Genomic DNA, 13,943 nt, shown 5'->3' with positions numbered 1-13,943 from the left:
GAAGAACACTAGTGTAATTTGCAAGTAGGCCAAAAGACTATGTCCCACCCAAGGTATAGTGAAATCAGGCTCCCACCCTCCAACTTTTAAAAACCCAAACACCCACCCATAACCAAATTTCTATTAAAATTTTCAGTTAAAGTTAGGGGTAAAACTGTCATTTTCTTAAAAAATAAAATTTTATCACATTTTCCTCTGTCATATTTAAAAACTTACATTTCCCCCTAACTCAAAGTTTGAAAAGTGACTAAAGCCTTTTTAGGGTTTGTTCCTCTTCCTCCGACATTGATTTCTCTTTTGTTGGCCATCGACCATCCTCCCTTGGCCCTGATCTCTCCTCTGGTCTCTCTCCCTTGCCTCTCTGACGATCATCGATCAGAGACGAGATGAAATCAGACAAAGACGATTTGTCTTCGTCGAGACGAAGATATCTCAAACAAAGATCGTGCAAGGGAGAGAAACCAGAGGAGAGAACAGAGGACAAAAGATGGTCGGGAAAGGAGAAATCGGCATCAGAGGAAGAGAAACAAACTCTAGGGGGTTTTGGTTACTTTTTAAACTTTGGGTTAGGGAAAATGTAAATTTTTCAATACGAGGGAAGAAAATGTGTTAAAACTTTAATTTTTTAGTAAATAACAGTTTTATCCATAATTTTAACTGAAATTTTTAATATAAATTTGATTATAGATAGGTGTTTAAGTTTTTAAAAATTAAGGGGTGGGTGTTTAGGTTTTTTTGGCACTTTATAAGTACGTGAAACACGAGAGAAATTAGGTGAGTCATCTACTGAAACTGAAGCCTTGGACCTGTCGGATTAGATGGCCATTATGAGAATTTTAGTTGCAGTGAGCTCCCTCTAGCTTAGCTGATAGAACAAAAAGAATGGCCAAAAGACTTATTCTGACCCATGGTAGATTGTCAAATTTCGCTCGCTAAATTTTAAAAATTTAAATATTTATTTGTCTGTTGTCAAAATTAATAAAATTTATTAATTTTAAAAATATAGTTATCAATTAATCTATAATATTTTTAAAAAATAAAATTTTATTTCTTTTCTTCACATAAAGTTTTAAAAAAAATAATTTCTCTTAATCTAAATTTTGAAAACTTTACTTTTCCATCCTAGGGTTTTTTTTCCTTTCATCTTTGGTGACCATCTCCGTCTCTAAGCAACATCATTTTTCCATCCATCTTCACTCTTCTCCGAGCAAGCAAGTGCCACATGAATCGATCTCTCTCATCCAAGCATTCAAAGAATCGCAAAAATCACTCTTTCTCATCTAAGCATCTTCGATCGACAATTCACCAAATGAGAGAGAGTGAAGATGAATTGAAGCATCTTTAATTAGATTCACACATATTCAAATCACTCCTATTTGCATGAAGACGAACCGTGTTACACTTGGCTGGCCGAACAAGAAAGAAGATGGGTGGGAAGACAATGTCGGCCAAAGATGGAAGATAAAAGAAAGTATGGAGAAAAGTTAAGTTTTCAAAACTTAAGCTAGAGAAAAATTGTTAGTTTTAAATTTTTAAATGGAAAAAAGAGATAAAATTTTATTTTTTTAATATTACATATTAAATGATAATTATACGCTTAAAACTAATAAATTTTGTTAACTTTACCAATTGATATATGAGTATTTGAATTTTTGAAACTTAGAGAGTGAGAGTTAGTGATGGACTAAACCTTGGGTGGGAACAAATATTTTGGCCAAAAAGGAAAAGAGAGAATTTAGGCTTGAAAATACCATATTATGAGTGTCTAATACATCAATGTGATCTAAGGCCTCAATCTACATTGAATTGTAATTATGAACGTGTATAATTCAATTCAAATCATAAAATTAGATTGAACTATTTACAAATTACAGTTTAGTTTAGTTTAATTTGTAAAATAGTTTCGTTTAGATAGATATAAAAATAGTTTTAAGTTTGAATTGTCATTTGAACTATTTTTAAACCGAATCAAATAAACTATAATTTTTTTAAAATATATATATATATTTGACATAATTTTTTAATAAAAAATTAGGCATACAACATGTTTTTCATATTTTTTTTACATATATATTTTATAATTATTTTATATGTTTATATTATATTTTAAAAAATTATAATTTAATTAATTTTATTTAACAATATATATTTAAAGGTGAATTATTTCAATTTAATTTAAAACTTAAAATAGTTTGATTTGGTTTAAAACTTTTCTAAATTGTTTTTTATTTTGCTTTAAAAATCTCTTAAATTATACTAAACTAGACCGTACAAACCCTTAATAATAATTTAATTTTTAAATAATTCTTCAATAAATTTATATAAACAATGTAGGAGTTAAAAAATAATAATAAAATTGATAATTTTTCAAAAGAATAGAATAATTAAATTACCCGGTGAATTAATTAAAATTTTGACACTCCTAGTAATAAGATAAATAAATAAACATATGCTACATGCTTGGCAAATTATCTCAAAATCTTATCAATTATAAATTTTATTAGCAAATTAATTTTCTAACCAAAATTTGATTTTAAATACGTGTCTATCCTTAGTTGATATAAATAATATTTTTTAATCAAAATCAAACATTTATAACACTTTCTTGCCTAAAAATAAACTTCGTTAATGGATTAAATCAAAATTATCATATAACACTAAATTAAAAAAATTAAAAATAACTTTTAAATATCCAAATTACAGACAAAACTTATTATTTTCCTTTCTTTTCACCCTCACTCTTTCTTTTTCTCTTCTTATAGATGGAGTGTTTTTATTGTATAATTGTATATCAAGGGTAAACATAATTTTTGAAAATATTAAAGGTCTTTTTGAAATCTTGGGTAGTTATTGAAATTTTGAAAAAAGTTTAGAGATTTTTTATCCTTCAATAGTTTAAAAATGATAATTATACCATCAAAGAATTAAACAAAGTGCGGCAAATTATTAATGTAAATATCATATTAGAACTATTAAGATCATACAATAGTTTTAAAATATATGGGGGTTTGAAAAAATTTAAAAATTAATTTGTGAGTTTTTAAATCATTTCAAAAGTTAAATTGTCATTCTTAACATGTTTTGGACTTAATAGAAACTATTATTCTTTTCAAAATTAATGTATGTTAAAAATAATATTTTGCCTTGCATTATTAACTTTTTAAAATAGAGTTTTATTTTGCATGTAAAAATGTTTTTTAGTTAAGATATAAAAGTGTCTTTAAGTCAAACCTTGGGTGGGTAAATGCGAATTACTCAAAATTTACATACTCATAATAATGAAGATATAAAACTCAAATATATGGGATATTAATTAAAATAAGCATATTTTTTTCCGTTTATACCTTTATAAGCACATGCACAGTCTTTTTACTTTTATAAGCAAATACATTTTTAATTCCCAAAATACCCCTCAGCTTATTACTTCTGTTTAATTAAAAGAAAAAAAAATTTCGAAAAACTTTCAAAATGTGTATTTGTTACAGGGTGCGTAAAGTGCGTGGTGCGTTATTCAGCCCATTTGGTTCCCAACTTCCAAAACACACTAAAAAACCCACCCATCCTTTGCTATCTATTTTGGCTGGCTTTACTGAGATCGGCATTGTGAGATCGTGGATCGAGAATGTCGTCGGATTCGTCTGAGGTAAGTGGATCTCTAGATGCATGCTTTTAGTTTGAGTTTAGTTTTTTGGCTGGATTTTATTCTTTCTGTGTTGTCGGCGACGGAGAGGAAAACGCACTGGATTTCTCACCGCGCGGAGTGCGGACGCACAGCACCCACCGCGCATGCACCGCGCACACACCGCACGCACTCCACATACGCACCGCACACACCGCACACACTCTGCATACGCACCGCACACACCGCGCACGCACCGCACACACCGAACTCACCGCACACGCACCGCACGCACTCCGTATACGCACCGCATGCACCGCACGCACTCCGCATACGCACCGCACACACCGCGCACGCACCGAACGCACCGCGCGCACTGTGTGCACTCCATACGCACCCATACGCACTTATACCTATATTGCAAATTTTCTGTTTTTTCAGGATTCTGTTCAGGCAATTTCAGTTAATAATGAGCCGGGTGAACGATGTTTCAATGATGCCTATAATTTTACTGTTATAATCAAAGTTAGAAGCCATGTTGAAACAGTAAAGCATATCAGAGTTTCACTTACTCCTCAGCAAAAACGAATGTTTAAAGAATATTGTTTGGGGCAATTTTTGAATTTAGAAATTCTTAAATATAGTTCTCCTCTTATTCATTCTGTATATTCTGACAGATTAATAAGGGAGTATTAGGTGAAGAGTTTTGGTTTCGGTTGAATGGAGTTGATTGTAGATTTGGTCCTGTTGAATTTGCTCTGATAACAGGATTAAAATTTGGTCAAGAAATGGATAGAAATGATAGAATAATAGGAGATTTAGAGTTAAGAAATAAGTATTTTTCAGGGGTTAAGCATGTAACTTATAGTCATTTGGTCAAAGTTTTTAAAGAAAAAGCATGGGGAAATAATGATGAGGATGCTGTAAAAATAGCTGCTTTATATTTGCTTCACTATGGGTTAATGGGAGCAGATAATAGGAAGGCCATTTCAGAACATACATTAAGTATCATTGATGATTGGGATACTTTTAATAGATATCCATAGGCGATACCTATTTGGAAGATGACTACACAATCAATGAGTCGAAATCTATAGAAAAAATACGAGGAAATTTGTGATGCATATCCACCATTTTCAAAGGATATCCCAACTGTATCATATGCAATAATGGGATATGTAGGGGCTTTTCAGGTAATACAATATTATTGTTTATTTTATTTTTATGTTAAATATATATTTATATTAAAAATATATATTTAATATGATGTTGTTAATATTGTAGATTTGGATATACGAAACGTTACATAATTTAGGACGTTTCGTAGTTTGTAAGAATAGAGATAGTATTCCTCGAATGTTAAAATGGAAGAGTTTGGAAGGTCCAAGTTGGGAGAATGTTTATCGAATATTTCAAGCTTCGGAAGTATGTTATTATCCTGTATATCTATTTATTAAATATCTATTTTTTAAAATTTTGTGACTAACCAATTTATTATATTCTGTAGGATGTTGTGACTCCTATTTTGATTCCATCCACAACCGAGCAACAATTATCATGCTACAATGATGTTATAGAGTATGTCGGTGAAAACAAAGAGCAGGATAATGCTCGTGTTCTTATAAGCTCTTCTCCTGGAATCCAATCTCCACTTTCAAATCAACATAGGCATCAAAGCACACCTATCTGTAGTCCTATCATATCAGCTCCGTCTATGCATAGCCCCATCATGGCATCATTTCAGCCGACTACAGAAACAACCCCCCATGTCACTACCCCTAGTCCTACTTCGAATATTGAAGATAAATTCAATCAACTTCAACATCTCATTGAAAGGTTTATGCAAAAAGTTGATGAGCGATTTAGAAACATTGACGAATGACAAACTAATCTTGAAGCACGTCAAGCGTCAATAGAAGCCAAGTTATCTGAGTTGCAACATACGTAAAATGCAGTCCCTTTCATTCAGGTAAATTTTTTTTCCATATTATTCATTATTCAAAATTTGTGATTATAATTTTTTGATTATTGATAATATTTCCTTTGAAATTTTAGGATGATGCTGAAGTGGAGATTCAGTTTTCCGGACAGGATGAAATGGAACTTTCGCAATCAACTAGCGGTTTGGTTGAAACACCAATTCAACAACGATCTAATACTCGTAAGACTTTACGAGGAAGGATTGTAAAAAAAGGTCGATTGCTTCGGAGTCCATACACTGATCCATTGAGACAGCGTCGTGCACGAGAAGTATTCAAACCCTCACACCCAGAAGGAGAAAACTATAATATGATAGAATATTTAAAATGGAACGAGGAAAGTCCTGAAGTCGCAGGGAACACTTTTTTGTTTGGGCTATGTAGAAAAATTGACTGGTGGAAAACATTATGGGAAGATAATCAGTGGTTGACGGATCAGGTTCGTAATATATATTCACTGATTATTTGTTTATATATTCATTATTATGTTATTGTAATGATTTCACTATATATTTATATATCTGATGATACAACATATCGATTCTTATTTGGTGGTGTTGCGACATGCATTTCCATCGGCTAAATGGACTTGTGTAGAGACATCTTTCGATGGGTGGTTGGCACGTGAGATCAAGAATCCGGAAAAAGTTGGACCTGATAATTACCAGTGGCCACGGTTATTTCTAGACCCGATTGAAGGAATAAATAATCCAATTTTAGATCGTGGTTATATCCCATGGGCTTATGTGGATAAGGTTTGTCATATTTTAATGTTATTGACTAATAAATCAATTTTAGGGTTGTTTGATTTACTTTTGATTGGTTTAGGGTTGTTTGATTTACTTATTGTTATTTTGTCAGGTTTATATTCCAATTAATTTTGAATGTCAGCATTGCGCATGTGGTGAGTTGGATCTAAATGAATGGATTCTAACTGTTTATGACTCATCATCGACTTTCTTTGACTCTACAGAGAGCTTCTCTCAGGCGATGGCACGTTATTCTTATCTTCCAGCCATTATTAATACAACGAGTTATTGGCAGGTTAAGGGTGTTGAGCCTCGGACAGAGCCCTTGACAATCAGAAGACGGACGGATGTACCGCAACAGGGTACGGGCTCCAGTGATTGTGGGATATTTACAATTTATATATTAGAATGTCTTGCAACCGGACGTGATTTGCTTTTTACTGCCACTAATGCATCTTCCATGCGTTGTAAAGTTGCCTCCAAGATATGGAAACACGGGGGGAACTCATATCCTGATGCGTACGAGGATTGATTAAATTATGATTATATGTTATGGTTTATCATTGTTATTTTATTTATATTATGTTTATCATTTTATTAGTTGTTTCTGTTGCATTGTGATTGATTTTTGTCATTCTATTACTATATCTTTGGTTGGTTGATGGTTGGATGAAGTGATATTAGTTGATGGTTAGATGAAAACAATTGAAGTATCGATGGAGTAAATATTGATATTGAAGTTTTTGATTGTGATATATTGATGTGTTTTAATTTGATTACAGGTTGGGAAATATTAAATAAATAGGGGAAATGCTGCCGAAATTTTATTGTGAAAAAGTAATTACATTATTAGATGTTTTTCATGAGTTTGGCCAAATAGTTATGTAAAGGCATTAAAATGCCTTGGGAAAATTTGTAACATAAAGCAATCATGTAAAAATCAATTAACTAAAGACTTTTGGCCAAATGATGTAGAAGGCAACGACGCGCACCGCACGCGCACTCCGTTCACTCGGCGCACTCAGCGCACTCCCGCACCGCGCGCACTGCGCATACTCCCTGCACCGCACGGGCACTCAGCGCACTCCCGCACCGCGCGCACACTCCGCACCTTTTAAGCCTCATGATGGCACTAAGCAATGTCTTAGCCAGCCTGCTCACTCAATCAAACAAAACAATACAAAGTAATACAAACAAAACAACCCTTCTGAAGAAAGGAATATAAGCCTATCAGATATAAAAGCTATGCGCAACCCCTCCAAACAGATTGCGAACGAATAACAATAAAGAATAACATCAGAAGTAACAATAAACAACACAAACTGGACAATTGAGTTATCAGTCAATGCAATTCTTCGCTTGTTCAGCTTACCATATCCCCTTTGTTCAACTTATCATATCCCTTTTTACCGTCAACAATCGGCTAATTATATTGCAAAAGTAGAAAGATAAATAACAAAACATAGAAGAAATAGGAGATTTGAATTTACACCTCTCTTGCAGACCCGACACCTGACAAAGGATTTGTACAAACTAATCGAGTATGTCCTTTCTCATGACACCGACTACATTCAACTTGACGGGTTTCCTCCCCTTGCGATGGTCTTCTATTGTGTTTCGAAGGTCGACCAGAACATCGATGTCCCATCTGAGGTGGGTGGACTATACGTATCTCTTCTTATTGCACCCATTCTGATGGATCACCCAATAGTTCAACACTTTCTCTATATACTACTTGTCAATATTCAGTTGAGTAATATTTATTCACCCATGGATAACAGTGCGAAAGGTTTTGAAATCTGGCGATTGCTGCAACGTGTGTACATGCTGTTTGTGATAGTTGAAATTTTCTGCATGTACACTCCTTTTTAGCAAGATCAACTATAGCAACAGGTTTACTCGGACCATGTATTTCATATCGATCAATTGTTATCAGCTTGACACTCATATTGGCTGACTTTTGGATATGACTGGCCATCTTCTCTTCAGCCCATGGAGTTAGAGAATGAGTACAAGCATCTGCATAATTAAATGAATACAGAAATGTTACTGATTTATAAATTATGAAAAGTATGAAATAATTGAAAAAAAATTATTCCAACCTGCCATATTGCGGCGAGTATAAAACCATTTTTGTAAAGTTGAGCGCAAAAATTCAAGAAGCATCATCACTGGCAACTTTCGCGCTTGTCGTGCCAAGGCATTAAACGACTCAGCAATATTTGTAGTCATGATATTATATCGGATGCCAGGAAAGTATGCACGAGCCTAGCGTTGATAGTCAATACCTTTCAGATAAGCTGCTGCGGTTGGATTTTCAGCTCTGATCATCTGCAAAGCCTCCTGAAAATCTTTTATTCGATATGCTTTCGCAGCTCGCCAAAATAATCCTTCAATGTGTTTTGTTTGTTTATACCGACTTCGCATATTTCCCTTGATATGATGGTTGCACCAACCATGATGTGCATTCGGAAATACTTCTCTCACACAACGAATTATAGCATTGTGTCTATCTGAAATAATTGCTAAATTAGGGATATCTCCAATACACCGATATAAAGCTCGAAGGAACGGGCTCCAAGTTATTGTTTCCTCTTTTCCTCCTATGTCAAACGCTAATGGAAAAATTTGATTATTTTCATCTTTACCCACTGCAATAAAAAGTGTACCCCAATATCAACCTTTCAAGAATGCTCCATCAATACAGATAACCGGACGACAAAAATCACGAAATGCCCTAATTGAACATCCTAAAGCCATAAAGACAAAATGAAATCGATGATCTCCATCCGTGTCTATTTGTGTAATAGTGCTAGGGTTTCGTTGTTCAAGGTTATGACAGAATATCGGTAATAGTCTGAATGACTCCTCTGGCGAACCTCTTATCTCATTTAAAGCCCAATTCTTAGCACGTCAAGCCTGCGTATAAGAGATATCAATTCGATATCTATCTGTTATATCTGTGATAATATCTTTTGGCCTATATACACGGTCATCTGCAGTAAACAATGACTGTAATATTTTTCTCATTGCCCTTTTACCCGTTTCCCTATGATGAGGTCTAATTATATCACGGGGACAAGTGTGTGTTCCAAACTTCTTTAACACAAAAACATCACTGTTACTTAACTTCTCAGCTCCTGCTTTCCATTTGCACCCTTCATGCAAACACTTTATATCCCATCTCTTTTTATTAGAACTTGATACTTTGAATTGATAACCATTTTCCAATGCATCCCTACATATGGTGTCAATTAAAACTTGTTTAGAAGCGAATTGATCTTTGATTTTGAATCTGCCATCACCTGGTGCAACTGTATGAATTTGACTTACTTCATTTTCTATATCTCTATATGGCTCTGGAACACCAAAAAAAGGATTTGAACCATGATGTGTTGAACTTTCATGCACTAACCCTGATGGACCAATCCCTGTGTTATCAACAACATCGACACCTTCTTTGGGACCATCAATATCATTGACACAATTATAATCGATACCACCATCATCATGAGCATGATATTCATCTTCTCCGCCAGAATGAAAATCATTTGTTGGTAAGTCGCCCATTTGATAACATCCTTCAGCTGTATCTCTTTCGCCATGTGTCCAATCTTGATAAGGATTCCAACTAACACCAACCTCAATATCATCACGATTAACGTCGCCCATTTGATCACATCCTTCTGTTTCTGGATGTTGTTGTTGATTGTTAGCTTGTACATCTTCTATATGTTGCTCAATTTGGTTTGCTACCACTTCAAGAAATACAGAAGACTTTCTCTATGAGCTAGACAACTTCATCATCATCTTAACATCATAATCATCTTTTAATAAATATGGCAAATCACTATATTCGGTTGGATTTGGCATATAAATTTTTATCTCAAAAGAACTTGTATCGATATTTAAACGAGAAGATATTGCTTCAATAAATCTACTGTAATCGATTTTTCTACTTACTAAAACTAACGATTGAACTCCACCAATATATTTTAAATCATGATTACCTTCTTTGTGCCATTGCCCACCAAATCCAAGCATAAATATCATTTTTATCAAAATTTTTAATTAACCAGATGAAACATCAATTGAAACAAGTGAAATGAGGCAAAGATGAATCGGAGAAAGTCAACTGATAAAAGTGAAATAATGAATGAAAAAGTGAAACTGTGTTTGCAGAGTAAATATCTTCATCTGCCTTCAAGCTAACAATTTAATGCGTTAATTATTCAAATTAATTTTTATTTTTAAATTTGTTTGTAGTTGATTAACAATAATCAATTTTTTAGTTATGCAGTCCACGCACTCCGCACGCACTACGCACGCATCGCGCGCACTCCGCGCACTGCGAACGCACCACGCGCACCCAGCGCACTTCGCACGCACACTATACGTACTGAGCATCCCATAAACTTATTCAAAAAACTTCCCGCGCTAGCCTACGCTGACACCTACAGGGCCAAAGGGTATTTTTGAGATTAAAAATGTATTTGCTTATAAAAGTAAAAGAACCGTGTGTGTATCTAAAAAGATATAAACAAAAAAAAAATATACTTGTTTTAATTAATATCCCCAAATATATAGATATATATATATAACATAACAAAATCTTAAACCAGATATTTGTCTTAAAAGTTATAATATTCCGTAATTTTATTAACTTTTAAGATTAAACTCAAATATTATATTAGCTAGTGCAGAATACAATTATTATTTTTTTCAAATTAATAATCTAACTTGATAAATCTTCAAATTTAATCATGAATTTAATACCCTATTATAATATATTATTATTTATATATAAAATTATATATATTATTTATTTATACATATAATTTTATTTTCCTTAATTCGCCTACCGACCTTAAGAAGCCTAAACTAAAAGGCCATTTCATCAACCGTGAAAAAAATAAAAACTTACATGGTGAAATAAATTGACAAATATGTAAGAATCACTGGGATAAAACACCACTTAACGGTTCAAGTATCACAACTAAATTGGCTCAAGGCAACAAAATCAACCACGTTCAACAAAACTAGTCCACATCTCAGAGTTCAAACTTTTTTAACACATAAAAAGGCTAATAGAAAAACCAAATAACAATGCAAAATTTAACGGTAACGCCTGAGTGAGAGTGTGTTGTTCCTCTTCCAGTTGGCCCTTCTTGAAGGTCGAGCCTTGTGGTGCAGGTGTCCCTTTCCACGGAGTCCTCTGTACTTCTTCCCAGCAGAGGTGAGTCCACGAAGCTCCCTGTGTTTGTGAACAGGTTTGCAGATCCAGTTGATCCTGGGGTCATTTCGGATAGCATTGTGGGCAGCATCAACCAAGATTACCTCGAAGTATTTGTAAGTTGAATCCTGCATTCATACGAGTACAAAAAATAATCAACATTAAATAATATAAAACTCTGCAAATCACAAACAGAGAGTGAATAATGTATACGCATGTAACAGAAATCACTAGATAGCCCTGAGGGGACTTGAACTCAATTAGAATAGGAAAAGGACCATTAACAGTATACCCCCCCACCATCCCAGTACAGATGACCCATTTAACAAGAGAGACAAAATTCAGAAGAAAAAAAAAAGAACCAATCTTGAATAGGTTAGAAAAAGATAAGAAAATTCGTTAGCTCATATAATTATCTTCAAGAAACACCATTAAATTCCTAATTCCCATATTGAACTTCCTTTTTTAAGGCATGAATCTAATCAATAAAAAACATCCTACAGTATTAAATTCAAGAAATCTTGTACAGACCTCATTGATCCAGTAAGAGTTGAGAACCTTAAGGCCAGCAAGTTTCCTACCAGCACGTTCCTCAGCCACTGAACGCTTGCTGCGTTGGAATTTTAGCTGAGTAACACCCTGGTTTGTTGGCTTACCATATACAATACCCTTAGGAACTGGTCTCTTTCGTCCACCACGTCTTACACGCACACGATAGACCACATAACCCTGCAAAAATAATTAACAATTATCAAAAGTAGAAAAATAGCATAGGAAAATATCAATAAAACATTTAAATATAAAAAACCTCAACAGAAATGTGCAGTTATTGAAACGGCAGAATACCGAAGACAAATGGAGTAGGAGATGGAAGTAATATTCACATATCCCTGCTCAAAAACATTATAAAATATAGCATGCACCTTGAAAATCAACTATAACTAAAGATAATTCTGGCAATTTTTTAAGTAAATAAGCTGTCAAGCATTAGCAGAACATAAGAAACTAATGAGACAGCAATTGTGACAGTAAAAACGACCAAAAGCTAAAAAAAAAAACAATAACATTGAAAAGGCAACAGGATATAAAATTTTGAAAAATGAGAGCACAAATCATATCTCAGAAGCAACAACTAATGGAAGCAAAAATATCACTGACTTCCAGAAATGATTACTCTGTGTAAAGGTACACCATAAGAAATGAAAGATACATTTCTTAGCCTCATCAGTCTCATTTATGCAAGCAAGGAGAAAAAAATGTATTTGGGATAGAGCAAGAATCATTACTGAATTGTTACTCATAATTTCTGAAACAAAATATTGGCAATAATGATGCAAGCAAAACGAGTATCAAACAAACATCCATATTAACAGCATTTCCAAACAACAAAAATGACATAATCAATAAAACCCATTAGTAAACTCAACATCAAATGAAAAAGATGATAAACATTAACTAAATCCCCACATCATTTTACCTGCTTGGCCTTGTACCCCAAGCGGCGAGCCTTGTCAGGGCGAGTGGGATGAGTGACACGCACAATAGAAGGATGTTGACGGTACTCCCAGCACCTCACCCTCTGCAAAAACCTCATAACATCGGACTGCTTCTTCCTCCATAGCTCCGATACGTAAGTGTAAGCACCTAATTACATTCACATTTACAAGAATCAACAACATAGTACTAATAAAAATCAACGCACACTATGCATCTTTTGACCTAAATTCACTCACATAAGAGGATGACCAAACAGGCTTCACTTAACAAAGAAAGCAACATTAGCCTACTACTATATGCGAGTATTCTCACAGGAAAGTACGATATTATTCTTTCCATCTCTCCACCAAACGGATCATAAAATTGAGAACAAAAAACACATAAAATAATAAAGTTCAAACGAAATATCTTGATAAATCGAAAAGCAAACTATAAAATCTCAAAAAAACAAAACAAAATAAAGATCAATCAAAACTTAGCATTCTATAGCAAAACGGCTAACAGAATCAAACAGGCATACAAAAAACGACGTCGTACAAGAGAGAAAGAAAATCAATGAAAACAGGCACCTTCACACAAGAGAGGAGCCGTCTAGTTTAGATCTTGCTAAATAACGTTCAATATTATGGCAAAGAAAGAAATGGCTTAGCCTTAGCGAGCTCAATCAAAGATGAAGAATAGGAAATGAAAGCGAAGAAGATAAATGCATACCCATGGCTTGTCGAGCTCCTGTTCTCTCGAGTCTCGGCTGCGGATGAGATGGCGGGGTGCAGAGTTATACGAGAGGCCTCACTATAATTAGGGTTTTAGCTTGGGGATCAACATCAAATGACTATTTTACCCCTTTAGATAGTAAGTGGGCTGAA

The 13,943-nt window shown here is 34.0% G+C and overlaps 1 protein-coding gene across 1 annotated transcript; it reads right to left on the bottom strand.

The window, feature by feature from the left end:
* Nucleotides 1-11,284: 11,284 nt before the first annotated feature.
* LOC123224782 (60S ribosomal protein L15-like) lies at nucleotides 11,285-13,943 on the bottom strand. The gene is made up of 4 exons (XM_044648496.1): nucleotides 13,789-13,943; nucleotides 13,058-13,224; nucleotides 12,112-12,309; nucleotides 11,285-11,708 (listed from the first exon to the last, which is right to left on the bottom strand). The coding sequence occupies exons 1-4, from the start codon at nucleotides 13,790-13,792 to the stop codon at nucleotides 11,463-11,465; spliced, it is 615 nt and encodes a 204-aa protein (XP_044504431.1). The 5' UTR covers nucleotides 13,793-13,943; the 3' UTR covers nucleotides 11,285-11,462.

This window comes from Mangifera indica, chromosome 9 (genome assembly GCF_011075055.1).
Source record: "Mangifera indica cultivar Alphonso chromosome 9, CATAS_Mindica_2.1, whole genome shotgun sequence".
In the NCBI taxonomy this organism is placed as follows: domain Eukaryota; kingdom Viridiplantae; phylum Streptophyta; class Magnoliopsida; order Sapindales; family Anacardiaceae; genus Mangifera; species Mangifera indica.
Note: the sequence above shows the minus strand (reverse complement) of the source record. Positions and strands in the feature narration are given on the sequence as shown.